This window comes from Paramisgurnus dabryanus, chromosome 15, assembly GCF_030506205.2.
Source record: "Paramisgurnus dabryanus chromosome 15, PD_genome_1.1, whole genome shotgun sequence".
Classification (NCBI taxonomy): Eukaryota; Metazoa; Chordata; class Actinopteri; order Cypriniformes; family Cobitidae; genus Paramisgurnus; species Paramisgurnus dabryanus.
This window is the reverse complement of record NC_133351.1, coordinates 27,433,966-27,461,753: the sequence shown is the minus strand read 5'-3', so window position 1 is coordinate 27,461,753 and position 27,788 is coordinate 27,433,966. Positions and strand designations below refer to the sequence as shown.

The 27,788-nt window shown below is 40.2% G+C and overlaps 1 protein-coding gene across 3 annotated transcripts in view; it reads right to left on the bottom strand.

Moving 5' to 3' along the window:
• The window catches only part of myo16 (myosin XVI), a 226,132-nt gene extending 209,761 nt beyond the window's left edge, over positions 1-16,371 (bottom strand). For all 3 annotated transcript variants that reach the window (XM_065292938.1, XM_065292939.1, XM_065292940.1), the window contains exon 1: positions 16,111-16,371. In XM_065292938.1, the coding sequence (XP_065149010.1) occupies positions 16,111-16,138 (28 nt within the window). In that variant the 5' untranslated portion in view covers positions 16,139-16,371. The remainder of the gene's footprint in view (positions 1-16,110) is intronic.
• Positions 16,372-27,788: the final 11,417 nt, after the last annotated feature.

Here is a 27,788-nt window from a genome sequence, read left to right as displayed (position 1 = left end):
TCCCTCTCTAGGTCTCCGGAGGATCGAGAGAGCCGTGAGCGGGTACACACCAGCTCCCCTACCTCTCCTCTATCGCCAGCGGGTGACCTGAGGAGTCCGAGCTCTCCGCTGAGGAGACCGGACCACCAGCACCCTCATCGGAGTCTGTGCCCTCCGTAGAGGAGACCAGACGACCGTTACCCTCAGCGGGCTCAGGTCAGTGTCACACACACATACTGTAGATGTTTATGCTGTCATAGCAGACGCACCGGCAGTCCCACCTGTATCGCTTCGCTGCCCCACCGCGGGTACTTCGGTAGTGTCGTTATTTCTCCTCGTACAGTGCCTGGGTGCTTGGCTTCAGTTCACAGCCCGTTTCGTTGGGTTTTACGCACGATCCGCCTCGGTTACGAATCCGGCACACCCCAAAATTCGGGCTTTCGTTTCACTGTGGTGAAAGCGTCCGATGCACATGTACTGCGTGCAAAAGTCGATATCCTGTTGGCGAAGGATGTTCGAGCCGGTCCCTCTTACCGAGATAATGATGATAGGGTTTTTCCAGCCTTTATCTCATAGTACCCAAAATACGCGGCGGGTTACGATCGATTTGATTTACGCACCGGCTCTACGAAGGTGTTCTTTTTGGATGATAACGCCGAGGCTCGTATTTCAATATTCAGATCGGTTTGCAGCCTTAGACCTGTAAGACGTGTACTTTATGTGTCCATCTCCCCTCGCTTTAGACCACCATTCGAGCTGTCTCTCTCTCTCCGTGTCTCCATAGTCACGGCATTAAAATGTCAGAGAGAGAGCGTTGTTCGCATTCTGCTTTTAGCTACGTCGACTTATAATAGCCCGCTCTTAGCAGACGTGCGCGAACACAGAGAGTTAATGCTTCGGCATCTCGCTCGTTTAAGTCTTCAGGTCGGCTGGGAAAGAGCAACTTTGCCCCGTGCAGAGGATCCTTTTTCTCAGTATGGAAATAAGACTCGATCGACTAATTGGCGTGTTTTACAAGAGCGCGCAACCAGTCAGTTCTGACTTGCCTCGGTTTAATTCGAGGGAAGTACGCGGTCCCTCTGAAACAATTTCAGAAGCTCCTGGACGTATGACAGCATGCTGCGGCTGTGACGCCGCCCGAGCTGCTTCATATGAGACCGCTTCAGCGTTGGCTTACGATCGAGTCTCGAGGAGAGCGTGGCACACCGACATACACCGTGTACACATTACACCTGCGTGTCATTTCAATTTTTCCCCGTGGTAGACCCGGCATTTCCGATAGAAGATATGCCCCTGAGGGGTCTCCTGGCATTCTGTATATTGCAATGCCCTCAGCACGGGATGATCAGCCATGTATGACGGGCTTGCAGTCTCAGGGGTGTGCATAGCACCCCAACTGCCGCGAGCGGTGCGCTGTATATCTGGGACTTGTACGCTCCGCTATGGAGATGCGAGGGAAGGATGTATTAGCCGACACCAATAACATTGCGACTGTTGCGTTATTTACCGTTAAGGCGGTTTTGCGCTCTCGTCACCTGTCGCATCTCGCTCGTCATCTCCTCCTTTGGAGTCAGAAGCATCTGAGGTCCCTTCGTGCCATTTACATCCCGGGTTCGCTCAATACAGCGGCAGACGCGCTTCCCGAGCTGCGCCCCCGGCGAATGGCGACTCCACCTCCAGACGGTCCAGCTAATTTGGAAGAAGTTCGGTTGTGCGTAGATAGATCTGTTTGCGTCACCGGACGATACCCACTGTCGCCTATTTTGTTCACTAACCGAGGGCAGCCTCGGCGTGGATGCGTTGGCACACAGCTGGCTGCGGGGGGTGCGTAAATACGCATTCCTTCCAGTGAGCTTTATTGCGCAGACACTGTGCAAAGTCAGGCAGGACGAGGAGAGCCTTTTATTAGTCGCCCCGTACTGGACTACCAGGAATTGGTTTTCAGAGTTAATGCTCCTCGCGACAGCCCCTCCCTGACGATTTCCCCTGAGGAAAGACTTTCTTTCTCTAGGAAGGGGCACATTATGGCACCCGCGCCCCGACCTGTGGGATTTCCATGTATGGTCGTTGAGCGCGCACAAGGTTTAGGTGATTTATCGCAAGCGGTATCTAACACCATCGACGCGGTTCGAGCACCGTCCACAGGACGGGCTTACGCGCTTAAAGAAACCTTTTTCGTCACCCGGTGCTCTTCGCAACGCGAGGACCCCAGAGAATGCCCATTAACATTGTGCTTTTATATCTTTAACATAGGTTAGATGGTAGGCTGTCCCTCCGCCATTAAAGTTGATATCGCCGCTATTTCTGCTCATCACTCTCTTATCAACGGCAGATCAGTTGGCCAGCATGATTTAATTATTACATTTTAAGAGGCGCTCGCAGGCTAAACCCCTCGCGCCCTCCCTCTTTCCTCCTGAGACCTGTCCATGGTGCTGAAGCCTTCAGGTCTCCCTTTTGAGCCTTTGCAGTCTACGAGTCTGATGTTTTTATCAATGAAAACTCTGACCCTGATAGCATTGGCCTCCATGAAGAGAGTAGGGGATTTACATGCATTCTCTGTTGACGATTCGTGCTTTTAGTTTGGTCCTGCTGTCTCACTGAGACCCAGACCAGGCTACGTGCCCAAAGTTCCCACCACTCCCTTCAGAGATAAGGTGGTGAGCTTGCAAGCGCTGCCCCCGGAGGACGCAGACCCAACCATACCGCTCAGATGTGGGGTTAAAGGAACATCTAGTGCCCGGCCTTCTGCCTTAAAACCTAATTCTCCTTCTCCTTAAGTGGAACCGGAGGGCTTTACGCAGACACTGGAAGAGGTCAGCCCTCAGTGGCGTTTTGGTAGGGATTCCCAATTCGTCGGTCACGACGTGACGTCGTAGTGACCGACTGAAAGGGAACGTCTCGGTTACGGATGTAACCCTCGTTCCCTGAAGGAGGGAACGGAGACGTCACGTCCCGTCGCCACAGGGCTGCTCCCTGCTGTTTATCGACCGGTCACTTTCTCCCGGCTTTCTCAGCGAAAAGAAGCTAATTTCCCTATTTGCACCTGCTGCTTATAAAGGCACCTGGCGGGGCGGGGCCAGCATTATGCAAATATCTCAATGCCAAGTTCATTGGCGTTTTAGTAGTAAACGAAGCAGATTGGTCTCTCTAAGCGAGTTCCCAATTCGTCGGTCACGACGTGACGTCTCCGTTCCCTCCTTCAGGGAACGAGGGTTACATCCGTAACCGAGACGTTTCATCTGGCCTGCGAGAGCTTACAAATTATGTTAATTATGTGGCCCCCTAGAGTTTATTTTATTGTTATTATAAGTTTTATTTTTTGCAGGTGATTTCCTACATTGATTTTTTTAGCAGCCACCAAAACTAGTTTTTGTCCCGCCAAAGTCTCTTTGTAATGTAATTATTGTGATAATGTTGAGGATTGCAGGAGAGAGAACGAGCAGTGCCCCGCACGCGCGCACTACTAGATTGTCTTAATGCGAAGGCTGCGTGTTTTTGTCACCACAAATATTTTTTAAATAATCTGTAGAATGGTTGTACTCTATACACTTTGTCATTATTTGCCTGGGCTTCTACTTTCAAAGCTAGGTATTAATTGAGTTATTAACAAAACCAATAGTAAGCAAATGCACAGAATAATTATGTAATGTACAGTAATAAAAGAGTTGATACATTCATACAGTCCTTCAAATACAACCGGCCCTTTGAGAGTAACCAGAATGCTGATGTGGCCCGGGATGAAATTGAGTTTGGCACTCCTGTGCTATAGCTATCTCCTATCTCTATTCTATTATATCTCTTATTTTTTGAAAGTATGCTCATTTTGGCATATTATATTATTATATTATTTGGCAATGATATTTCGAAGCAGCCAAAAATAGTCCCCTTAGTAACTTTCAATAGCAGGGCACTATTTTCGGGCACTACGTAATATCATTGCGCCTCCTGCAGCCATGTTACGGCAGCAAAGTCCTTGATTATTACACCGGAATAAGAGTATAGTTCCTAGCCATATCGGCCTTGAAAATTGCAACTTTTAATTTTCTCTTGGTCTTTGTACACGATGTAACTACAGAAGAGTCAAGTTTTAAAGTAAACTGCTGAATATCAAAACTCTTTGGTTATTTTTTCAGTGCGATGCTAATGGTCTAATCAGATTCAATGGATTATGCTAAGCTATGCTAAAAGTGGTACCGCCAGACACGGAGATCAGCTGAATGGATTCCAAAACGGTACAAATCAAATCTTTGACTCTAGGGGAGCTGGAAAATGAGCATTTAAAAAAAAAGTGGAGTATCCCTTTATAAACAGATGAGATCATGATACAGTATAGTGGGTGAATAGAATATATCACATAAAGGTGACAAAGGATGTAATTGTTGCTTGGTTAGTAGTAGAACATTGTGTTACTGCAACTTCAAGTTCCTGGGTTCTATCCATATATATAAGATCTCTGCCAAATTCATAAATGTCGTTTAGGATTCTGCTAGAAAAATCAATTCTAGAACATGTCTACAACCTGTCAAATTGTCCCTCTAAACCACAAATCTGCTCCTCTAACCTCCTTGTCTCAAAGGAGAAAAGAGGTCAGACGCATACCATTTAAAAAGGCAATATAATGTAATAGACTATAGGGACCCTTTAGCCGTGAATGAAGTGTTTCAGTAATCTAATTTGCCCTCTAAACCCTCAAATGGAACAACACAGGAATTCCACTCCTGAGCTTCACTAGATTTCATGGAATAAATTTAGAAAAACTTTGGAAAATTCATTAAAATTACTTAAACTTCTTAAACTTTCAGAACTATAGTAAAATACGTATTTCCAAAGTTTTAAAAAAAGAGAAAATTCTCTTAAAAGAGTCTCTAAGGGGCGGTTTCCTGGACAGGGATTAGTAAAATGCACACAAGTAATGTTTTTAGTTATGCATGTTTGTTAGTTATATATCCGAATTAAACTAAGGCCTAGTCCAGGTTTAATCTAATCCCTGTCCAGGAAACCACCCATAAAAGTTGAACTGGCACAAACCAGCCAAATAATTCAATCAACAGCTGGTTAGTGATCACTAAGCTTGTTATATAAACAAACTACTTTAAAAGTACTTTGTTGTTATTTATTCTTAAGAGTTTACAGGAAGTTACGTGTTGACCACGAAAGCCGCTTGTTTATGTTGTTACCGCTGAAACCGTCTATATACAACACAACCTAATGGCAATTCATAACTATTTCACAAGGTGGCTAATTTGTATGCTTAAAATCAGTACGATCTGCTTTCACAACAGTGATATTCAGTTAAAGATTGTGTTTTCTGATAATCATACAATTTTGCAAGATTGACATCATACGAATTAATATTCGTGAAGTATCTACAAGAAATGTGTGATCAAAAAAATCCTTAGCAGCAAGAAGATATTTAAAAGTAAAACTGTAAGAAAGACTTTTTAATGAATGCAGATTCCTGTATTGAATTCATTTTTCATACCCAAGAAGTCCTTTCTCTATTCTGATCTGTAATGGTAATTGGGCACAGACTGTGGAGAGCATGACGGGTGATTTTAATCTGCTCTGAGAGAGATAACTATCTGCTTACTATACCACACCTGTTAACACGGCTCACATACGGACAATGAAGAAACCAATTTGCATATGGTCTGCTATATTGTGTATTACATTGCGAGGTGGGTTTAAAAGAAGGGTTTAGACTGTTATCAATGCCAAACAATCTAACAATGTTATATGAAGTGCCATATGGAATATAAAAACTTGATGCTGTTTCAACTGAACCGCTTCTCAAGATACAGACAAAACAGAAAGAGATAAACAGATGAAAGCGGATCCCAAACCACAACTTTTAAACGTCTCCCAGCAGGGTTTTATAGTACAAAGCTAATATATTGTCAGTTTTATTTCCCTATAATTTCAACCAGTTATTTTCACAAAATTTAACACAACCCATAACCCAATCATTAAGAGACGTTTAAAAATACATGGAAATAAATGGCAAACAATATATTTACTTTTAAAGTCATTTTTTGTAATATTCAATGTTTGCAATAGTAATGGAGTCTGTGAATGATCTTTGTTTGAGAGCTTTTTTAGCCAATATGAAAATGATTAATCAATATTTAATTGTGATGTTAATAATAATTAATATAACAATTATAAATTAATAAGATAAAATATTACTTTTTTACTAGTTTTTGGGTGTGTTTTTTTAAAGATACAGCTCAAAAGAGTAATTTGTTTACTAACTAAATGACTGAATATGAACTACCCAACATTGTTGTGAAGATTTTGTTTAGATATTTAGTTTGGCATTTTATTGTCAAACGGATAGAGAAATTGAAATACATTCATGTAAATTTGTATTTTTGAACCACCACTAATTCAACATATCTTCCCAGGATCAGCACTAGAATAGGAAGCAGAAACCGAATTATTCATCCTTTTTCTCTTTTCTGAGTCTTGTTCATTTAGGACAAATCTTTCTCTCTCCTTGTGCTGACTCAGGCTCTCTGCTCTGATGAAACTGTGAAGATTAAGGACATCTCGAAAAAAGCTTAGGTGCTGCAGTTAAAAGTCCAAAAAAATCCAATTATCCTAAAAAACTGTTCCACATTTCCTATCCTTTATCTCTCCCAGGAACATCGGAAATAGGTGTTATGACTCAAGCACCAGAACAACAAGAAAACATCTGTGCACATATACATAAATACACATATACACAAACAGCTTCAAGTTCCTTACAAGCGCAGGTGTTGTAATTGCAACATCATGTTCAAGTGTTTTTGCCTTTAAATAAAATGGACAATGCCTTGCTATTTTTTACAAATAATTTTTTACAATGATTTTCTGCAGATTTTTTAAAGGGGTCAAGACATTAGGGAACAAATTTGCCTTGATCTTTTGTATATAACATGTCTTTGTATCATTAATACATCCTGTAAGTTTTCTAGCTTAAAGCAATATGACTAAAACCCCATTCACACAGACCTCTGGTCCCAGAAAATACCTGTAAAATTGCCAGACAAGCGTCTGTGTGAACAAAAACTGGTTCCGTTAATCTTCTGGGATCGTTGCCGGAAAGAGGACCTAGTAAGATACACGGGTAACCCTCTGTGTGAACAAGAAGCCGCAAGAATGCAGTAATGGGCGTGTCGAAGTGAGGACGCACGCGTCATCATCACAACACAAGTTATGGTTCAGCTCCTTACAACGAGAGATAACATGCATATTAACATTCACCACGAGAAATGTTGCAAACTAGATTGAAGCAGTTATCAGGAAATGATATATGAGACGCATAAACAATGACGCACGTGCCGTAGTGAGGACGCGCGTGTCATGGCAACATGAAGTTGGTTCAACTCTTTAAAATGAGGGATTTACAACATTCACTACGAGAAATGTCAGCAAACTGGACTGAAGCAGATATCAGGTAAGTTAGCTCGTTACTTACTGCGTTGAAACGGAGATCCTTCAGCAGCATAAAAGAATATCGCGTCACGTGCTCATTTGAGCTATAATAAACGAAAATACCCGCATGTCATCCCAACAATATCGTCCAGCTCCTCAAAATGCGGGTTTTAAATGCATATAAACAATCACGATGAGAAATGTCTGAAAACTGTATCAAAGCAGAAATCAGGGAGCTTGTCAAATATCCACTCTGAAGCTGAGATCATTCACCAGCATAGAACATAAGATCCTTTGTAGTCTTATCATAAACAAAAATGAACGCGAGTTGTTTCTGGAGAGAGAAATAATATATAATATGCAAACTTCAGACGCTGCGTAGAAGAGAGGGCGGGACTTTCAATAGGTCGCGTGTCTTTCCGGGACCGTCACATGCCGGGTAAACTTGGCAGTGTGAATGAAAAAAAATCTAACTATTCCGGAAAAATCCAGGAGGCATTTTACGTGTATTTTACGGAATTTCTGTGTGAAAAGGGCTTAATATACACATTATGCATGTGATGCTTTGTCAATGTGTTTATTTTCATTCTGCTACCTGTCATGTGAGCATGTCACCTCATAAACGTAGCTAAACGAGGTTTCTTTTAATAAGCCTTCTCACTGTTCTACCTTATTAAAATTCCCTGTTACAACTTACGATGTCATTGTCATTTACAGTAATTGTCACTTGGATTGTCGAAGAGCAAAGAAATTCATAAGTTTCACACGGTAATTAGGAAACTGTGGTGCCACTTCTGCTCATCTTATGAATATGAACATTCTGAGATTACTTGAAGGAAACATAAATGCTATAACAGCTCTAATTCTAAAGCCTTTAGTTTTAACAATGCTATGAATGTTTGCCCTTGAAGTGCATAGCAATGTCAAATGCTGTCAGAGTCTAAGAGCAGCAGGGTCCACAGCACTGATCTATATAAATGACTGGATTGCGCATAGAACGCTTGACGTAACTGCGTGAGGTGAAGCCAGCGCAGAGTTCGAGCCGCCATCTTGGTATACCCAACCGGCAGAGAGCGTCATTGACTTCCATTCAAAATCATGATCAAAATTTACCCCCTTTACAGCGTATCAGTTACACAAGGTTAATTTTTAGGATATGTGTACCGTAATTATTTGTTAATTCTGTTGTTATTTGCAATGTTTATGTTTTAATCGGGCAGGATAATGGATTTATAAAAAACCGTTAATGTGAGTGTGTCTGTTGCATTTGTTAATGACACGGGTATAAATAAAGTTTTGTTTGACATTCAGCTACACTGTGACGGCGTTATTTCTCTAAATAAGTTTGGGTAACTTGTAAGTTTAGATAACATTACAAAACTAGCAAATTATTGCATGCACATACGGTACAAAGTATGATTATTTATTTAGATTTCAGAATGAGCACGTTTATTGTCATTAATACTAAATATGCTGCGGTCTGTCTGCTGATCTGATACTGTAATAAAGATGAATGTATAATGACTGTTTAAAACGCAAAATGTACAGCTTTCAGTAAATAACTATTTACATGCTTTGGACGTTTGTGTTGTAATAATGTACAGGGTAACTTCACATATAAAAACGAAGACGAGTAGAGTGATGTTTTATCATTAAAATCTGATAACGTCCATTGATTTAATAGAACGTTTGGGTATACCAACATGGCGGCGCGGTGGCTTCACAAGTGTGACGTCATGCGCAATCCAGTCATTTATATAGATCAGTGGTCCACAGCTCCATTTCCGAGAAAAAAATCTCACTTAAAAACACAATTTCTGTTCACAACATACACACTAACAGAGATAATTAGCTATGAGCTTTCATCTTCCCCTCAGCCTGCTATCAGTGAGCTACAGATATGTAGGACAATGGGACAGTAACATGTCAGCACATACAGTATAATCATAGGATTGGGCTCATATTTCTGAGAGTAACACATATGTCCCTGACACATACTGTAATAAAACAAACACAAAGCAAACTAATCCATATGATTTTCTCTGGTTGAAAGACACGGAATGGAACACTGACCTACTAAAAAATTTCCATCTTAAGACTGGGCAATGGGTTGGCATTTATATTTAGAGAATTATTAATCGGATAATTCGCTAACAAAATACAGTAAAAAACACCCGGCTCAATGCAGCGTAAGTGTCTTTTGCTAGTTTCAACTCAACTATCATTTTCACGTTTAGCGCCATGCTGTTTAAATACCAAATGCTTTGACGAGGTGTGTTCAGGCCATTGTTGGCTCGTTGCTATTTTGATGCAACTAAAATAGACTACGCCAACATTGACCACCTAAAATTTGGTCTAGTAACGTCTAAAGTCAATGGCGCAATATTGTTTTTGTTATTTAATGAGCATGTTAGCAAAATGCCCATATAAACGGAACGCCAGCGTGCATTTGCATATCACACACACGGATGCGCAGCATAGAGTTCTCAACGGGCCTGAAAATTACACCCCGACCCGACACGGCCCGTGGCTTTTAAAGCCCGGACCCGATGTAACCCGACACATCAACGTGAATTATCTGTCCGACCCGCGGCCCGACGCCGCCGACCCCCCCTGCCTTTTTTTCCCTCATACACGTAGGCTATTATCATGACCAGAAGACGGGAATTCAAATCAAGCTTTAATGTTCACGCCTTTTAACAATACAAACAACTGAAACAATAAACTTTAAATATAGGCTATATAAATATTCCTTAAATAAAAAGAACTCAAACATGTACCCAGCAAGCGGCTTTTCCTCCTGTAGTGGCAGGCAACGGTGAATTCACCTGCAGCAAGTTTACTTTTCTCCATCTCCATCTCTTCTTCTCCAGGCAACAGGCATGCACGCAGTGATAGCAATAAGCTCCGGAGTGGATCCGCAACGGATCCGTTCTGAAGCCGGCAGCTCCGGCCCGGTCTGGATCCGTTGCTGATCCGCCCCGGAGCTTATTGCTATCCCCGCTCCTCTCTGTGATGCACGTTGCACGCAGCAGCCAGACCAGATTTTCTTTACTTTACTTTACTTTCTGAACAGCAGTGATGATGAATATTTTTTTTTCACGGAGCGTAAAAGATTAAGCCCGAGGTCCGACCTGACTCATTTGCTTATATTTTTGACCCGAACCCGAGTTTGTTGAGCCAGCCCGACCAGTTGAGAACTCTAGCGCAGCATCACACAAAAATTGAAGGATTCAAATGTAAGAAAATTTATTGAGTCTCTTATTATTGAGTCTCTTGAGTCTCTCCTCCCATCATCGTGATGCCTAGCCGATGTCTGACCAGCGACCACCGAGCGCTTCCCTTTATTTCTAATTTTTAAATTCTTAAAGATCCCGTTTTTCCTGTGTTTTCGAAGCTTAGATTGTGTTTACGGTGCGCAATATAACGTGTGTTCATGTTTCGTGTAAAAAAAAACAAATTTTTCTCACACAATTTACTTATCTGTATATCGCTGTTTTCACTGTCCTAAAAACGGGCTGATGTCTTCCTTGTTCTATGAAGTCCCTCCTTCAGAAATACATATCGAGTTCTGATTGTGTAGTTTGTTTAGTGTGTTGTGATTCGACAGCAGCTTAGCTTAGCCAGAGCCGTTTGAGCTTAGCTGGTGACTGACATATTCCTGTGGGCGGAGTTTAGTCAAAAACTCTTATACTGACGTCATTCAACCAGGAAGTAGAGGGCTGTAGTCCAAACCAGACGTTCTCTGTAGTCCTTGAATTCTGTTCAAGAAAATATATTGCTCTAACAGAGGGGTCACCAATTCTGGTCCTGGATGGCCGGTGTCTGTGCAGAGTTTAGCTTCAACCCGAAGCAAACACACCCGAAGCAGATAATTAAGGTGCTTTAGGTGTGTTTGATTAGGGTTGGAGCTAAACTCTGCAGAGACACCGGCCCTCCAGGACCAGGATTGGTGACCCCTGCTCTAACAGCAACCAACTAAAGAAAAAACTGTCACAAAAATTGTCAATAAATGGTCCCTAGATGTCACTGGGGCAGTACCCTCTTGATCCTAATGTGTACCCTTTAGGCATATATATGTATACATTTGATACCAAAATGAACCTATGAGATGCCCCAGCGACAGCTAGGGACCATTTTTGACCATTTTTCTGACAGTACCTACAGTACTTGGTAAAATCAGTAAAATAAATATCCAGCAGTGAGGAACAGAAAGCAGTTTGGCTTTAGACATTAGGAACAGCAGTACACGCCAGCAGGCAGAAATTGGATGTTGCAATACTGCTGGTCCCAGCATGAGACTGGGTGAACCAGAAATGAACTCCTGTATTTCTCCCAATTTTATCTCTTTGTTTTGCTCCTCTTCACTGCTGGCACTGCTGGCTCTCCCAGTCCAATAAAGCCATCCGCTTTCATTCGTTTCCATTTTACTGTCACCGTACAGTCACATCCACCTGCTGTTCTCTCCCTCATTCTTTATTCAAGCCTTCGATCACCAACTTTTCCAACAGTTTTTTTTCTTCCCTCCTACTTGACATCATTCACTGCTGCCTGTGTTGCTCTGGCTTCTTTATGACTATGGTTGAAAGAATCCATAACTGCTTCTCAGAGGAATGTAAGTCAAACCACCACCCACAATCAGCCACATGCTGAAATATGTTACAGAAAAACCCTCTTTTGAGTCATCATGGCATTTGCAACCCACCTTGTTCTGTAATGCGACATTTTCAAGTGAAACAGGAGCTATACAGCATGCCGACATTTACTTTTGAAGAAACATACAACTTCAGCCAAGAAAATGTGGTTGGAGGTCAAGTTCACCCTCGAGAGCATCTCAACACATCCTAGCAGAGACACTTGCTTTCGATCATTATTTGTCATTATTGCTGTAACCTTAAACCCATTAAAATCAATTGGCAGTAAATTACTCTGTTAATGTAAGCAGAGTTCATTTCCATGCTGTCCTGGCTCTTCATTTGACAGGTCTTACTGTAGGTTCATGTTTTTTTTTTAAAGCAAGATTTTATAAAGGTATATTACTCACAACCTCTAAACTTTTTAACATCTAAACTTTTTGCCTACACAGCCTACACGCGATGGTCCCCTAAAAGAAGAGGCAGATTAAGTTGATGCATTTTATTGAAAGATTTTCATTTTTTTTTTTGTTGTTGTTTGTTTGCAATTACATGCACTAATGCATCGTTCACAGTAAGACCAGGAACATGTAAAGTGATTATCTTAAAATCACAGTATACACAAATGTTGGGACAATAACTTCCTTACTGATACTTTCATATGTTTTGGTCACTTTTTAAGCTGGTCTAGCTGGACTTAGCTGGTCAGGCTGGAAGACCAGCTGACCAACAGGCTTGACCAGCTTTGCCAGGCTGGGAGGACCAGCTTAGACAAGCTACTGCCAAGTTAAACCATCTAAAACCAGCACCAGCTTATGCTCGTCTTTGTTGGATGAGTGTGTTTTTGTCACGCACCTTAGGAGCACAAATTCATAGTAAACTAGACATTAGTTTTCCCTAAACTCTTGTCAATACGACTCTCTGTCAGCAGTCTTGCCTTTATTCAGAAACAGTGTAAAGAACATGACAGCAGCGTATAAAACAGTTACAGGCACTGTCTTAATATTTCTGTGTTCATCATGGCCTCCAATAACCAAATACGTTCATAGGAACGTGTTTGTAATTTAACGTAAATAATTTAAAATAGTGGCCAGTAACACACCGATTTGTGAGATCATAAATTGTGCTATAAACCTTACGTTAACCTTAACAATAACTATATTAGAATCCACACTGGATGATAACGTTATAGTCATTTGCTCGCATACCGCTGTGTTCACACAAATCATTTACCTTTAATGGCATTAATATCGTAGATTTCTTTTAATAAAAACATTTGCAATTGTAAACATGTCATTGTACGTGCTGTTCATATTGCATTTACAACAGCTATAGATGTTTTTAGCGTGCTTTGTTTCATGTATCTCTAAATAGTAAATCTAGTTTGTGTAATCTATCATCTTACCTATTTGTGTAGTCAATGTTATACAATAAAAATATTACGTAGTAAATTTCACTGCAACACGCTGGATACCTGATGTGCTTCTCCATGATCCCAATGAGATATCCTGTATCTTTAGTTATAGTTGTGGCGTGAATTCCGCATTTCTCTTTAATTTAGAATTATTTTAAAACCATATTTTTTACACACACACATATTATATATATATGGGCCATTTACACTATGGACGATAACTAATATATATATAGTTATCGTCCATAGTGTAAATGGCCCATTAGGCTTAGGACTTAGTTAAGGACTGGCATACAATTCTTATCATAAAACTATTATTTCCCTCAGATTTAAGATAGGAATGTCGTCCAAAGACCATCAAAAGATGTTGATCCAGGAACACATCTTCCTCTGCCAAAATCACCCAAGCATAGCCTACATTATACAGTATTGATATTCACACACACCTACAGTGTGTCACAAGTTCTGACTGAGTTTGTGACACCTCAAACCAAAACATGTCAGTCATGGGTGTCATGAATGCGGCAAGCGGTGCGTGTTAGTGAGAGGAAGTGAATGACAGGAATGATGAGATAGAGAGTGAGGGATGATGGGTGAGGTTTCCTACCGTCAAGTATTGATTTACACTAAAATATCTTACGAGCTTCTGTTAATATACGCAGCAGAGGAATATGAGAGCATAAATTAGACAGACAGCACTCTCTCTCTCCGTATCTTCTGAACACAAACATACACGTAATCCTCATAAGGATGCACTGACTGTAAAAATCCCTACAGGAGGCTGATAGGATCATGTCTGAATGTGCAAAACTTCCAAAATCTTGCGCTTGTCTCCTGAACTTGAAGAGACTACAGGAAAGGGAGATTGCTGAAGTCACACAAACACACAAATGCTACACAGTGAGATACACACTGGGTTCTGCTGGCTCTGCAGCCGAGTGTGCGACCTTGTGCGTTCGCTCACTGTTTGCCTTTGGCATGGGCCACCGTTGAGTGTCCCTTTGCTCAAACATACAGGGAGGAAGACTATGTGAAAGGATGTCAGGTACTATGATAAAAAGTCAAAGATCCAGGTGTAATGACACCTTATGGTACTACTAGTCGTATAAAGTATCAACTTTTTGACTGACAGGTGGCTGCTTTTGAGTATTCACATACATTTTTGCATTTCTGTATGGCTTTGTAAACTGCTCAGAGGATGCATTATTTATTTTAATTCTTATTTTAGCTATAACTCTTAAAGGTGACATAGAATGATTGAACGGGGTATTTATCCTTGTTCTGTGATGTGACATGTAGACAAAAATATTTTTGTTTGGGTCTGTAATGCCTTAGAAGCTTCCTGAAAACCTCTCTCAGATAGCTCTATTAGGGTGGGGGATTTTAAACAAGTGGTTTTGCAACTATTTGGCTCCCCCTATTGGCTTATCTTGCAATCTCATTACTGATTGGCTGACTTTGGTGCCACTCAAAAAATTTAGCCAATTATTTTAAAGTGGAGGGGCAGTGAGATGCCTGTGATGTCATAAGCATCAGTTTTTCAGATTGGGCTGTTTTCTGGCTGACATTTCTAAAAGAGGAATTTCTATGAGACTGAGATGTTTAGCATGTCTAGCACTTTTTGTATGTTTGTGAATGCGGGTAGACTACCATTATTCAACAAAGACAAGGTAAAAATGTTTTTTTATTCTCTGTCCCCTTTAAAATAGTGTTGCTAATAAAATTTAAATTGTTGCTGCATAATCAGAATTAATGTGAATCATTCAATTTCACTGGTATTGGACTAAACTGAAATTTTGACATGACAACCCTATATATCCAACCAATACAATTATAATAATAAATGACCAAATGCATGATACTGTATAATCAAGTGAACGCAACAGAGTGGTGTGTGGGTGCGTGTTCAAATGAGTAAAATATACAAAGAAGAAAGAAATGCAGATGAAGTGAAAATAAAGATGAAAAGAAAGGGGTGGTGAACAGATGAGTTTAACAACTGCCTTTCATCTGCAGCTGGCTACAAAACACTTCCTGATTACCCCCTTCTCTCACATCAGCATCTCCATCCTCCCATCCACAATTTCTCCATCACCCAGCTGTTAACACTTCCCTTCCCGCTCACCATTCTTCTCAATTATCTTACCTGACACATCCGCTTTAACAGCCATTCACAAACACATGCAACACAAATACAGAGAGAAGAATCCTGCAGCGACTGAGTGACACAGACTGTCTGTCTGCATGCAAGACCCTACACACCTGCAGCAGTCACCGGTCAACTTTGACATCACTGCCGCATGCTGCTGCAACTTTACACACATTCCCACACACATATACATACATCCATACAACATACATACATGCACAGGTGTCACTATAATATACTTCAAGGGCTCTGCCATTGCAAAGGATGCTTTTAACATGTGTAGGCGTATGATGCATTAAGCAACCTTTCATTTTGATTAATAACTGCTCACTACAAATGGGTCTGCATGCAGCTGCAGTGATGCACCCAATGAAAGATCATACAGAATCTCTTGCCTCTCCATTACTCTCTCAAGCTAAAGCAACCTTCAAAATGACATCGCTGATGAATGACATCATAGCAAAAAATGACATCATTGTCAGATGCACGTAACGAAAGACGGCTGGCAGGTTACTCACAGCATTTGATGAAATGATAGTGTGACATTTTCTCCGCCGATCAGTCAGCTACAGGTTCCTGCTTTTCGGTACGGTGTTGTAGTAACCGGTAAGATACATAATTCAGTGCCCAGCCACTGGTAATCGCTTTACCTTCCCGTGCATTATTAAAGTCTGATCGGGTTGCGGACAGACGCTCGTGGTTGGTTGTAGTAAAGAGGAGTGGTGGAAAAGCGGCATTGAGTTGCTTGCGCTCTCTCTCTCTCTCTCTCTCTCTCTCTCTCTCTCTCTCTCTCTCTCTCTCTCTCTCTCTCTCTCTCTCCTCTCTCCTATCAGTCTGCAGCAGCGTCGACTCCGCCGTGCCGCTCCACGAGCGCCACACGTGCTATTGTAGCGCTGCTGATTGACACGTCATTAACCCCGCCCACCGCCACACACGCCCCTCATGGACAGTCGCGCGCGCGAATACACTCGCGCTTTGAGGATGGAGAGACACGGATGGTGACAAATGAAAGAGCTGAATATTATAGAGGAGGAAAGAGTTTTGGGTAAGGAGAGCGAGGGAGAAAGAGGAGGGGTTGGGAAGTATGATGAAAATGTGGTTTTAGGAGAGGCTGAGGTAAGCTGCTGCACTGCGGCTGTTTGACCGTGTTTGTACTGCAAACGAAAAGCTAACGCGTCCATGGTAACGGTTCGGGTTTATGCTATGTCCACCCAATTCGCATATTATCCTTCCTAAGCCCTGCTGAAAAAAATCAATTGAAACCATCACAGAAATTCTATTGGTTTCCATAAAAATGCCATTACTTTTTACCATAAATCTACTATATTTTTGGTAGTGTGTTAGTAGAATTTAATGGTCCCATCAATATAACACAACACTTTACCAGTAGACACCCAGAGAGACACCCAAGGGTGTGCTGGCAGATATCCTGGGTGGGCAACATACCTGTATATCTGTGAAGAGTTTGGTTCCAAAATAAATCCATTTTGACAAATTTCGGTAAAAACGTGTTTTCTATACCAAGAAGGTGACAAGATGAATATCACTACTTTCTGTTAAAAAAAACTTTCTTATAGCATCTTAATAACATAAAAAATTCAAATCCATAATTTGATTGTCAAAGAGTTATTATAAAAACTTATAATTTTTTCCGCAAAATGTGAGAAAAAGTTTTTTTTTTCAAAATGCTATAAATCTATTAAATCAATATATAAATGTGCATTCATCTTTGCAATGTTATATTCATTTAGTTGACTAGTGGTATAAACTGATTAAAACATAAACATTAATGGCATTATTCGAAACAAATATTGTCATATTTGTTGATCACGAAGTACAAAATAGATGAGGAAAACTAGGATTCCGTGTGTATTCAACGCATCAACATTGTTGTTTACAATGCGTGGAATTGTGCGCTGTGATTTGTTGAGCGGATTTATTGCATTTTATATATATTAATAATAATTATAAGATTAATGTTATTGCAGAAACTTAGATTAGAATACATTTAAAAACAATTTAAAAACAAAGTTTTTGCATGGCATATTAACAAGCAAGTTGACAAAGCAATAAAATCAAACAGCTAATAAATATAAAGATAAACTCATTATTTAACCAAATTCTTTAATTTGCACCAAAAACCAAATTAAACACCACTGATTGGTCATAACATTCATTAGCTCAACGTGCACGACTGTGATTGGTTGTAATTCTCAACGCTGGAAAAATAATGTGTATAAAATAATCTGATGCAACGGGAACAGATCTAAATCTAATGCTGTCATCGATGCTTGTCTTCATTTTCACATTTTATTTTGATCATGGCAGACATAATACATTTCTGTTTTAATTGTAAAGGGTCATGTTTGCCCCTTTGTCTTAAATTTAGGGGGCATTTTTATTCATCTTGGTTGCATTTTTGCCCTAAGCTCTTAGTAATTTTCGACCATCCATCATTAAATGACTGCTATATGGACTTAAATGACTAGGACAGTGCATTTAAATTGAAGTCAAGTCCTGTAATTTGATTTTGGGGAATTGTGGTAGAGCGAGACAGATTTTATTTCTGAAGTGGGAGCTGTGGAAAATTGAGTTTTTTTCCTGATAATAGGAAACAACAGGCTAACAGGCGCATGTCGCGTCAGTCAGATTCTCCTCTATAGACAGAAGTCACCCACCTTATGAGTCGTGAGTGTATGATGTTGCTTTCAGTCAATAAAAACAGAAAATACTGACACTTTTTTGGTGTTGATTGGTCAGGACCGTCTACAGCCCTTCCTTAACCCCTTAACATAGCCCGCCTCAGATTGATTTTAACGAGTGTATAAATTGTAGTGAAATAAAATATAAATTATGTATTTTACTCAATTTTGATTGGGTGGGCAAGACAGACATTTGGGTGGGCTTAGCCCATCCCTGTCCATGCCTAGAGCCGGTCCTGATTACAACCAATAAAATTCCCATGAAAACCATTAAATCCCATAAAATTGCTGTGATGTTTTTTTGTTGTTGTTGTTTTTAGCAAGGAGGGCAAATACAAATCTGAACCACTGGATCACTTGGCTTATTAGTGTTGAGCCTTGCTTTATGACTTTTCTTCTGGGGCAAACTGATACAGTGGGTTTTTGAGAGAAAACAATTGTTATTTAGCTACATTTATTGCAAGTGATAATTTTAAACATGCCGGCATATTGTTAACTTTAAATCGGACTAGTTCTCACGCATCTTGTGAATATGATGTTTTTCCATGAGTCGTGCAAGAACCTGTGAGACTGGCGTGCTGCAGTATTTGAATCTAGCACTCAGGTCTTTTAGTTTAACAGTTAGTTTTGCTAAAATATCTCAAAATATTTTAATTTTAACTTACAAACATATCGTTTCATTTCAGAAGACATTGAATCACTCACTGGAGTCATTTGGATGACTTTAATTATGGATGTGCTTGCTTTTTGGAGCTGTACAGTACTATTTTTTTTATATATTTTAATATAAAAAGTTTGTGTTCAGCTAAAGAAATGAAGTCATAAAATTACATGTAGGATAGCATAAGGGTGAGTAAAATAAGAATGTTCATGTATGGGTAACAAACATTTAACTGCTTTGCAGTGGCATTTAACTAGCCACAAACAAGCTTTGACAAGCTGCATCTCCCTCCTGCATGTTTGTGTGGGACTGTGGCTTTGAATTACACACATGATGCATTTGGACTATTGAATCTGAATAACAGTTGTCATGAGTGCATGTGGGTATATGCATGTGTGCAATTTATCTTTCTGCCAAACACCTCCACACGAACCCACATCAACTGCAATTTTACAAAGAAAGAACAACAGTGAGAGCAAGAGAAATGGAGAAAGCGACCAAAATATAGCCTGTTAAGTGTATCGAGGTCACAGATTTAACCCTCGTCTTCCTGCATTGGCTAGGAGCGCCATGATTTGTTTGCAATGACATTCATACGCCGTAGATGGATATTCTACCAATGCCTAACCGAGGATGTTTTAAATGATGATCGGCATGAAAGCCAAATCCACTTCCACAATGCAGACACTAATCCACATTTACACTGTTTACAATAATAATGAACCTATTACTATAGACCAAACAAAATGTGCTCTTAAATAGCATGTTGGGGGAATGATTGTTATTGTGAAAGCAATTCTGTCAGTCTACATCACTAAATAAAAACCCAGTTAATAATTGTTATGGTGAAGGAACGTACTTAAAAGGTCGCATCTCACTGCTATCATCCGCAACAGACGCGCTTACCCTGCACCCCTGAGCAGAAGGAATGGAAAGAAGGCGTATGGGGGAAACCCAAATGGAGGGGTGGATGATAGATAGAGATGTGAAGGCAAAGTAGCAGGCTGAGGAATGGACAGGGGGAATTTTTAATTCAGCTTTTGATTTTTATATATTCAGCGAGTGACAAGAGACGCTGACGGAAATCTATTAAAATGCAGAAAAAGAGGGACTTCAAAATGGAATTTTGGCCCTTGACATTGACAACACTTAACTCGAACTTTTTACAAAACATAGTGAGCTGCATCACTGTACTTAAAAATCCAGCTAAGACCAGAATAAGCTGGTCTTGAAGGTGGCAGTAGCTGATTTTAGCTGGTCCTCCCAGCCTAGCAAAGCTGATCAAGCTGGTGAGTCAGCTGGTCTCCCAAGCTAAGTCCAGCTGGACCAGCTTAAAAAGTGACCAAAACACTGCTAGACCAGCTTGCTACACCAGCTTAAACCAAGCTGGGAGTCAGCTAAAACCAGCACACCAGTTAATGCTAGTCTTAGCTGGATTTTTCAGCAGGTAACTGCTTACATATGGAACCTCATCTGGACTGATTTGGAACACAATTTGAGTTTGCACTTTGCAGGAAAGCTATTGGGGGGGGGGTTAAAAGCTATTTGGGAGGGGTTGAATGAGGCGTTTTAGGGATGCATGGATGAGGCTTCAGTTTTTGAAAGAAGATCTCATAGGGTTAAAAACTTTAATAATATAACTTTACAGGAGATCTTCTATATGCACAGACATCTTTTAACACTCTAAAGACAAAGGAAAACATAAAATCAGATCATATGACTCCTTTAAACTAATCTAAACGACATGTATGAAACACGCACTTAAAGTATAAAAAATGGTTCTGTAGGGGTTGGCTAATGTGATTACCTCATCCATTAAGTTCTTATCACTGTGGCTGTATTTGGCTGCTCACTGATGTTCTGACTCATGTCTGCACTGACAGCTCGAGATTTGCGTCTTTCCATTAAGGGGTTCGCGCACTGGATCTGAGCAAACCTTTAACGGGTTTTTTCTAAATGTTCATACTACTTAAGGTTTTTCACTGGCTTTGCAATGTATCACGTTACACTGTCAGTTAAGGAGCACCATCTGATACTGTCTCGTTCATACAGACGCTGCAGCTCCCCCTTGTGTTTTTTAAAGAAATGTGCAATCATTGTGGTGATCTAAAATCATCGCAATGAGGTCAAACAATCGCAATAAGATGATTGTTTAATCATTGTGACAACCCTACTCATGGGAGCAAAAAAAAACTATTTTTCGATGTATGGGAGTTTTTTGCGCGAAGTTTACGCATTTTCATTCGCTGTATTTTCAATCCGCAATGTCAATTTGCGCAGTTTGAAAGGTAAAGAAAACACAGCAAATGTGAACGAGCAGAATTGTTTATTAATGCAGTTTTTTCATTTAAGTACACTTAAAAAGAAATGAAATGTGCTGAGTACCCAACTGATGTATCTGCTTTTTCTTGAAAAAATCTGCACCCCATTGCGATCTCTGCACCCTATCGGTTAAACCACTGCAGTACAGTATAGTATAGTATGGTTTAGTATATAGTATAGTATAGTAAAGTATAGTGAGGAAAGTATAGTATAGTATAATATAGTATAGTATAGTATAGTGAGGAAAATATAGTATAGTATAGTGAGGAAAGTATAGTATAGTATAGTATAAAGAGAAATGGAAGAGATGAATATGGCAAGAATAGCAGATTTTGAATTGTTTTCCCCTATGGTTGTGATCTCAAAGGTCACGTTTCATGGATGAGCAGAAAAGATTATACATCACTCGAGGGGACAAAAGACCCTTCACCCAGCCCAGGATATACCCTCCCGTTACAAACCATTGAATGATAAAAGAATGGAAGGAGTGAGAGTTTCATCCACGCTTATACACTCACATATTCATAATGCCCATCTTATACTCTGACACACATTTTAAATAACGGATGAGTAAAGAAGGATTTGCAAGTCGCCCATGTCTCCGACAGTCAGTGCACTTGAAACCTTGGTCAAAGGTCAAAGAAGAGTACTCTCTACTGTATGCCAGTGAGTCAGAGCCAGATAAATAAGATGTGATGTTTCCCTCTCTCTGTGCACTATGAGAAATGCCAGACCTTCAAGCTGAAGACGAGACAAAGCCAAGCAGAGGGAGCAAGACCAGTGTCCTCTGTCAAACTAATAAAGGATCGTAGAGAAGAGTGTCATTTGAGGTAAATGTCAAGCCAGCAAGAAAAGTAGAAGAAGAAAAGAGAGAAAGAATGTGTGTAGAGAAATTATCCTATACTTCATGATGAGTGTCACCATATGTATTAAGCTGTCAAAACAGCTGTCAGTCTTCTAGATCTTTTGCTGCCTGGTCACTGGGTAAAGTGGTCACTGCCGTAATAAACTACACATTGATCAAGAAAATAAAGGACATGCCATCACAACTTATGACCTTAAAGAGAGCAAGTTTCACGGAATATGAGGTTCATATGCATTTATTTCAGCAGTCAAAAGCTAAAAATAAAATTAGTTTGGTTTAACTACACCAGGTGTCGCCAACCATCCCTGGTGAGCTATCATCCAGCAGACTTCAGTGGTAACCCAGCTAACACCCCTGTCTGTAATTATCAAGCAACCCTGAACATCTTGATTAGCTGCTTCACCTGTGTTAGATTGGGGTTGGAGCTAAAATCTGCAGGACAGTAGCTCACCAGGAGCATGATTGGAGACAGCAGGGCTGCGTTCAGTGCCAACAAAACGTTTCACAACGTTTTTAAACAGAAACGGTGATGTGTTGAACACCTTCGCTGTTTATCAATTCTAAGAACGCAAAGAACAGACTTGCGTTCTCTCGGAGACTGGTCTTGCAAGGCAACCTCGGAAGGACAAACTCAGAAGGTCACGAGAACACAGAACGCACTTGTGAGAATTGAGATGTGTGCGATCTTCCTGCTGGTCACGTGACCTCCCCAGATTTCAACGCGCAAGTCTGCACTCGATGCATCTTGATATGAAGAACTCATCCGGGTATTTTCACGCGTCCTTTGTATGTTCTTGAGAATTGGAATTGAACTTCAACTGTTAATGATGACGCAGAGCGAGGACACAAGGACGCAAGATCGCTGAAGAACACATATTGAGAAACAGCCCTTGTTCTAATGACACAAGAGTTGCAACTACGGCAGCTGAGAAGGCCATTCTTTGTGTTATTTTTTAAAGCCCAATGAAATCATTATAAATAAGTGTTGTAATACTGTAAATACCCTCCATGTTACAGTCAATGCACTTGCTGTCCAGAATGAAAGACAACATATCAACTTAAACGTAAGAGAAAATGTATCTCAAACCCTGTAGCACACCGGTGAACACCGTTTCCAGGAAACATGTCGTTCAATCCAGATACGGTAGCAAAACATTGCGCACCGCAACTTGAACGTGCCCCTTAACTACAGTGTCAATAAAAAATGGTCCCTAACTGTCTTTGGGATGGTTCCTTTAAAAATACACCTTTGCACCTAAAGAGTGCATATTAGTACCTCAGAGGTACGTACAGTATTTGTTACCAATTAACTGTACCTAAATGGTATATACTTTAGTAGGAAATTTTTTTAAAGGTTACTGCCCCAGTGACAACTTTTTCTGACAGTAGCTGTATTTCCATTACCCTTTAAATTGCTTATTGAAAATGCGGCCAATTCAAACACAGCAATAAGGGGGCATGCACACCAAAACTTTTATGCCCGCGGCCGGCGCATATTTTCAATTGTTTCCAATGAAAGCTCTGCATTTTTCAAATAAGCCAGCAGCTATGGTTTTCCTTCTGCGCTGAGAACCTGCACTCAGCATTTTTTCCGCGCTCGGCGCTGAACGCCGAAAGTTGAAAGAGATTTAACTTTGGGTGAAAAGCTCCGCTTGTCAATGTCAGTTCTCACACGTCCGTCCAATCACAGTGGAGGAGGGGCGGGCCATTACCACATCAACCAACCGGCTCACAGCTGAAGTATCAGAGCTACCAAAGCGTTCAGCTAAAGAAAGCTGGCACTCAGCTGAGAAACAGCTGGCATTCGGTGCTCTCTAGCCGTTTTCAGCCGCGTTTGGTGTGCACAACCCTTAACTCCCATATAACTCAAAAAAGTTTTTACAGTCGAGTGAGGTGTTTTTTCAGGCAATTCGACAAAGGAATATATGGGAAAACTACATTTACAGGTCACCTGATGTGCGTAAAAGTCACATGATCATTATTTAAATATGGCGTGGGACAGTATGTTTGGTTAGAGCACAAGACAGAATGTATTCGACTTCATGTGGCATCACAAGAACCGACAAGCGCATGACATCAAAATTCAGTGAGAGCGATTCAAGTGTAGACTGCTCTTTGTGCTTTCGAATTCCTGTGTGCTTCTCATTATGCTTCCTCGTTTCCTCGCTCTTACATCCTGCGACCCCGAAAACGAATCAAGCGTCGCCATCTTTTAGGACATCTCAATTCTTTAATTGCACTGATGAGGTGAAGAATGAAGAGTAAGGAGGCTTCCTGAGGAGTCATGAGTGATGTGGAAGTGTTTTATTAAAGGTGCAAAAGAGGATGTTTGTTTTATACATTTTTGCAATATTACTTGAAACTGTCTTTACTAAATGATAAAAGACTGTTTATTAGCTGCACTGAAAGTAATATTATTAATATACATCATCTGTGCACAAGATAGGGCCTTAAAAACATTAGCCAAATGCTCATGCGGTCATCGCATAAGCGATTGGCCCTCTGGCTTGTCAATCACTGCCATTACGATCCTTGTGAGTGACGTACGCGTTCCAGTAACTAAACACAGGCGACGCATGCGCATAGCGCATGAAACTCCGTCTTAAGTTTAGTTTTGTTTTCATTGTCTATCCTGCTTTCCTCCTCGAATTTGCACCACGGTAGAGAAGAAACTCGAAGGAGGATGCAAAAGAAAGACTTTTTAAGCTGCTGGGAATAGGAGAAAATTGTCAGAAGAACGTAATGTAAACAGAGTCGTTATTGGAGGAACATTTCAACGCTGGAGAGCAATGAAGGAACAGAGAGGTGTCAAGACAGACGCGCAGTTCACAAAATTCTTCCCGACAGGCAGGGACGTGCACAGGGGGGTTGCTCAGGTTGCCCGGGCAACTGCCCATATGCCCTTCTCGACTCAAGTTGCCCTTCCGAGGTGGAAAAAAATAAATTGTACTTTTACTTCGTTTACACTATGCAGCGTTTCTTCGTTACTGTATTTTAATTAATTACGAAATTTGTATTTTATTTTTAAATTGCTATCTCGTGTTTCTGGCGCATTCGCGAATTAATGACTCGTTTGAGATGATTCCTTACAAAGTGTTGAAAATAAATGAGTCTTTTGAGTCGGTTCTTTACAAAGCGAATGGGCCAAGCGTTTTAAATTGGTTCGCGAATCAGTTTGAATGAATTGTTCAGATCGCTGCCAAAACGTAATCGTCCGAAGCTGTTTTACTCGTAACCTATGTAGAAACACGCAGAATATAACCAGTTTTGGGTGACGTGGAAATGAATTTACCAATCTTTTAACCAAAAGCAAAACTTCACACATGTACCCGCCATTACATACACGCGACCTGTTCGTCGTCAGACACAGTTAAACGCGTGCAACCTCCAGAAGCATTGTAGCACATATTGAAGAAAATACATCGATGATTGACGTCTGATTCGTAAGTGATTCTCACAAAACACACGTGACATGTAGTGTTGCTTTCGTCAACGAAAAGTATGACGAAATATAGTCGTCAACGAACCTTTTTCACGTGACGAAAACGAGACGAGACGTAACGAAAATGCTGGTCATGTGACGATGACTATAATAAAATGTATAATGCAATATTGTTGACGAATAAAAACGAGACTAAAAGTGGTTTACAAAATAAAAACTAAGCTAAAATGTCTCTTCATTTTCGTTGACCAAAACGAGACGAGACGAAATGTTATAACGTTATTTCGTCTTTTACCCATCTCAGCATCTCCGCGCCCCCACCACCTGACTGCAGGTGATCAAGTGTGTTGTTGGCGCTGCGTAGATCAATCAAAACATGAAAGTACCGCGAGAGTGAGTAGAAAGCATGCGGAGCAGTCTGCTCTCGCGATGCTTTGATATCATACGCCTCCATTTGCACGTTAATGGGCATTTCAAACAGTGTACGCGGCAACCGCAAACATGCGGAAAGCGGAGAGACGGGGGCGGTTACAGAGGTGAAGCGGAGTTGGTCCACAAGCCTTGCTCGTGCACCTAAGATCCTCTCCCTTTTACGGACACGACTCTTCATGGCAGTCGCTGTTGAAGATAAACACATTTCCACTAAATGCTGCACAAAACGCTTCCACTACATGAGAAACGCTGTAGCCGCGCGGCGATTCCGACCGGGAAGATGCAGCATTCTGGCTCCAAATGTAAAAGAAAAGTCCAAAATAAATCCCGTGCATCAGATCAGTTCAAAAAGCCTGTTAAAATCTATAGCTTTGATTGCTGACACCACCAGTATAACAATGTACAAATTTATATCATGTAACAGCTGTTTAAATGACATTGTGCTGCGTTGCGTTTTGAAACATTGTAAATATATCTATGCTAAAGACATTCGTTGTTTTGTATATGCTTAATAACTACACTTATTTATTATTTAAATAAACAAAACATACTTCGCTGAATACTTGAGTATTAAATCAATCAAACACCTGTACTGTTGAGAACATAACCATACATACCAACTTTGCTTTTCTTAATAGACATCTGATGTTTTCTTAAAGCTGACTTTTAATTTACTTACAAGAAAAACATTTAGTACTTCTCCAAAATTGCTTGGATTTATACTGACATTTAAGATCAGCTTTGTCACATTAGATTAAGCCAAAGTCCATTAGGTACACTGGTGGTAACGTACAGATGCAGAAATATAAACTATAATAATATATAATTACATATGTATGATTGTAGTTTGTGCTGCTGTCAAAATACAATTATAAATGTTAACAATAGCATATTTCTATTCTCACACATACTATAGTTGTGTGTGACCCATTTGACCTTGTGTGTGTGTGTGTGTTTGCTTAGACTACTTTTGTTTTGATTATGTAGACTTTTATGTAGACTCTTACGAACAGTCAAGTCACTCACTCAGAGGATAGTAAAATAAATATCTATTCAAATCAGAGCATCTTCCATGTCTGGAATGGATGTATTCTTGGGTCTATAAGGTAACAATAATATAACTTTTGTTTGAAATGGGTTTGGCTAAAAGAAAATATTGTTTTGTCTATAATACTATTAGGTCATTATACTATATGGGTTAAATAGAATTGCATTACTAAAAAGAGACTAAATACAATTTCACTGACTAAAACTAGACTAAAATGTCATCAGTTTTCGTCGACTAAAACTAGACTAAAATAGTAATGGATAAGTCTGACTAAAATAAGACTAAAATGGCAAGAATTTTAGTCGACTAAAACTTGACTAGACTAAAAAGAGTATGACATGACTAAAACTAATAAAAACTAAAATGACAGCTTGACACAAAGACTAGACTAAAACTAAAATGAAAACAGGCTGCCAAAAACAACACACGTGACATGACAACGTAAGAAAACATGAGTTTTGTCTCAAATCATTTTTATGTAAGTGTAAACTGTCAATGTCTTCAGACCGGAGATTTCTAACTTTATACATATGCAAAACTTTTGTCAGTTTACTTGTCTGATATTTCAGCTATAGACCATTTCAAAAGATGTAAACAACACTGGTCCAGAAACACTTCCCGTTTCAGTTTTTGACTGTTTTTTATTTTATTTGACATATATCATTATCTTTAAGGTGTTTCTTTGACTTTTTGATTTAGTTCTATATGTTCTGTTGGTTGTATT